We start from the raw sequence: 3,064 nt of genomic DNA, 5'->3' as shown, positions 1-3,064 counted from the left end.
GCCACACACGCTTGACACCATCTGAACCAAATAAGTTTATCTTGGTCTCATCAGACCACAGGACATGGTTCCAGTAATCCATGTCCTTAGTCTGCTTGTCTTCAGCAAACTGTTTGCGGGCTTTCTTGTGCATCATCTTCCTTCTGGGACGACAGCCATGCAGACCAATTTGATGCAGTGTGCAGGCTGACCCCCCACCCCTTCAACCTCTGCAGCAATGCTGGCAGCACTCATACGTCTATTTCCCAAACACAACCTCTGGACGCTATGACGCTGAGCACGTGCACTCAACTTCTTTGGTGGACCATGGCGAGGCCTGTTCTGAGTGGAACCTCTCATGTTAAACTGCTGTATGGTCTTGGCCACCGTGCTGCAGCTCAGTTTCAGGATCTTGGCAATCTTCTCATAGCCTACACCATCTTTATGTAGAGCAACAATTATTTTTATATATTAATTTGCCATGAGGTGCCATGTTGAACTTCCAAATTTAACACACCTGCTCCCCATTCACACCTGAGACCTTGTAACACTAAAGAGTCGCATGACACCGGGGAGAGAAATTGGGCCCAATTTGGACATTTTTACTTGTACTCACTTTTGTGGCCAGCGGTTTAGACATTAATGGCTGTGTGTTGAGTTATTTTGAGGGGACAGCAAATTTACAGTTATACAAGCTGTTACACTCACTACTTTAAATTGTAGCAAAGTGTAATTTCTTCAGTGTTGTCACATGAAAAGATATAATAAAATATTTACAAAAATGTGAGGGGTGCACTCACTTCTGTGAGATACTGTATATATACATATATACATATATATATATATATATATACAGTGCACAGCATAAATGAGTACACCCCCTCTGAAACTTAACAAATTCAGCAATTACTCTTTGCTTAGAAGACATTATATGGTTTTTTAGAGATATAATATTTCAGCATGTCTGCTTGATCAGTTACCAACGAAGAATGTTAAAATGATTCAAAATACCATTTTCTTATCAAAGTGATAAAATGTTGTGTTGCAAAAATGAGTACACTCTCCTGAAAGTTACTAAAAAAAAAAGAACGGATGTAAGGTTAAGGCAAGTATTGATCAACAGGTAAGTATACTGTTAAAGTGTTTTCATTTAGTGATGTGTGATTTTTTTGGTTGAAAAAGAGCAGGAGAAACACTGTGAAAGTGTCTCAGAGCCGGCAAAAGCTGTGAAAAGAGTAACACTTTATCTAACAGAGTAAGATGCAGCATGCAGAAGTGACATGCATGGTTGTTTATCCACACCAGAACTACCGACTGTAGCCAAAGCACATTAAACTCATTTAGCTTTTTCCAAGGTCCATATTTACAAAATATAGACTTCTGGGAATCCATACTCTGGTCTCATGAGACCAATTCAATCATTTCGGATCTAACAGCATACAAAATGTTCTGGTGTTGCTAGAGGAGAGGAGTACAGAGAGAAGTGCCTGGTTCCCACAGTGGCATTCAGTGGTAGTAAAGCTCTTCTATAGGGATGTATGAGTGCTGAAGGTGTGAGGGAGTTGTCATGAATTCACACACCACTGTGTGCTGTAATACAAAAACCTGAAACTGAAGATGCTTCCCTCTTCTCATTCCCTGCATTGTTGGGCTTTTTTTTAACATGACAATGAAGATATTCTTTCTCCTGAGTTGAAAATCCTTCAGTGGACATGTATTTCACTCAATCTTAACACTCTTGAACTGCTGTGAGAGATTCTGTAGAGACGAGCTGAGCAACACTCCCCATTAAAGACCAGGGCATTTAAGGAGGTCGTCCTCCAGGAGTTAAACAGCACAGATGTGAAAATTTGTCATGAACTTGTACACTCAGTGTCAAGAAGTGTCAGAGCAGTGAGTTATGGAGGACATATTAAGTTCTAGAATATTACACTTGGTTGAATTAAATCTAGGTTGTACTCAATTCTGCAATCCTTCATTTAAACAAAAATTGGCTAAGTTTTTATTTTACAGATATTAATGGCATGAATTTCTCTGTTTTTATTAAGAATATGTTTAATACATTTTCAACTTTCTATGAATTATATTAGTGATCATTAAGAAAATACATCTTTTATATTTAATCAGAGGGGGTGTACTCATTTATGCTGTGCACTGTATATATGTATATATGTATATACTAGGGGTAGAACAATACATGTATTCGTACCGAACCGTCACGGTACGGACATCTCGGTTCGGTGCATGAGGCCTTACAATGAATACAGGCAATTCACCCCCAATCCAGAAGGGGTAGCCCGCAGGAATGCAACGCTGTTTGATAACCGGCCGCCAGCAGAAGAACAGCGAATGCCATGAGTTGCGAAAACAAAGCCCACTAGACAGTGACCATGTGCTGATTCTGAATGCGTCTCTCACAGACTGACGAAGGAGTATACTTTAAAGGCTTGTGCACTCAACTGTTTGCGAAATGGAGCTTTGTGCTTGTGTATCCTACCTCTCTCATTCGGCACAAATCCAAATATTCCATAATATTTCCATATTTGCGATGTAACGTATCTGAAAGCTAAACTATTATTTATTATGTAAATTATAGACTTTGTACTTCAGTCGCGTTCCAACGGTGACACAGAGGAGGGCGGGCGGGCTGATGTTTGGTTCACTGGTTCACTTTGGTTTATTTTGATAAAGTACCAACTGCGCTGTCAAGTTAGCAATGCTGGAACTGATGGATGTATGTGTGTGTGTGTGTGTGTGTGTGTGTGTGCACTTAAACTGTTTCCTTATACCAGCAGAATCAACTTTAAACACTTATTGTCTTATTAATAATGCATCAATGTATAAAGGTCTGCTTTTATTTGTGTACACTCACGATGAAAACAAAACATTGTGCTTTTGTAAAATAAAGAAAACAAATAGAATGTGGCTTTCTGCCATTTGAGTTTCCTTTATGTGAACAAATTAAGCCTGTCACAAAAATCAACTGAAACTCAGCGTATATAGGCTACATTATGTGACGTGTTTTTTCTCTTGTTTATCTGTAAACTAAATCAAATATATTTCAAGAATGTATTCCTTGTATGTA

General features: G+C 38.9%; 1 protein-coding gene across 1 annotated transcript in view; it reads right to left on the bottom strand.

The window, feature by feature from the left end:
- Positions 1 to 3,064, bottom strand: part of LOC107574625 (caskin-2-like) — a gene marked incomplete at its 5' end in the record, with an annotated part of 28,432 nt that overhangs the window by 22,156 nt on the left and 3,212 nt on the right. The window contains one exon of the mRNA XM_016261064.1: positions 367 to 419. Within this exon, the coding sequence (XP_016116550.1) occupies positions 367 to 419 (53 nt within the window). The remainder of the gene's footprint in view (positions 1 to 366; positions 420 to 3,064) is intronic.

The sequence above is a fragment of the Sinocyclocheilus grahami genome, unplaced genomic scaffold, assembly GCF_001515645.1.
Source record: "Sinocyclocheilus grahami isolate Dianchi unplaced genomic scaffold, SAMN03320097.WGS_v1.1 scaffold2292.1, whole genome shotgun sequence".
NCBI lineage: Eukaryota > Metazoa > Chordata > Actinopteri > Cypriniformes > Cyprinidae > Sinocyclocheilus > Sinocyclocheilus grahami.
This window is presented reverse-complemented; position numbering and strand designations above follow the sequence as displayed.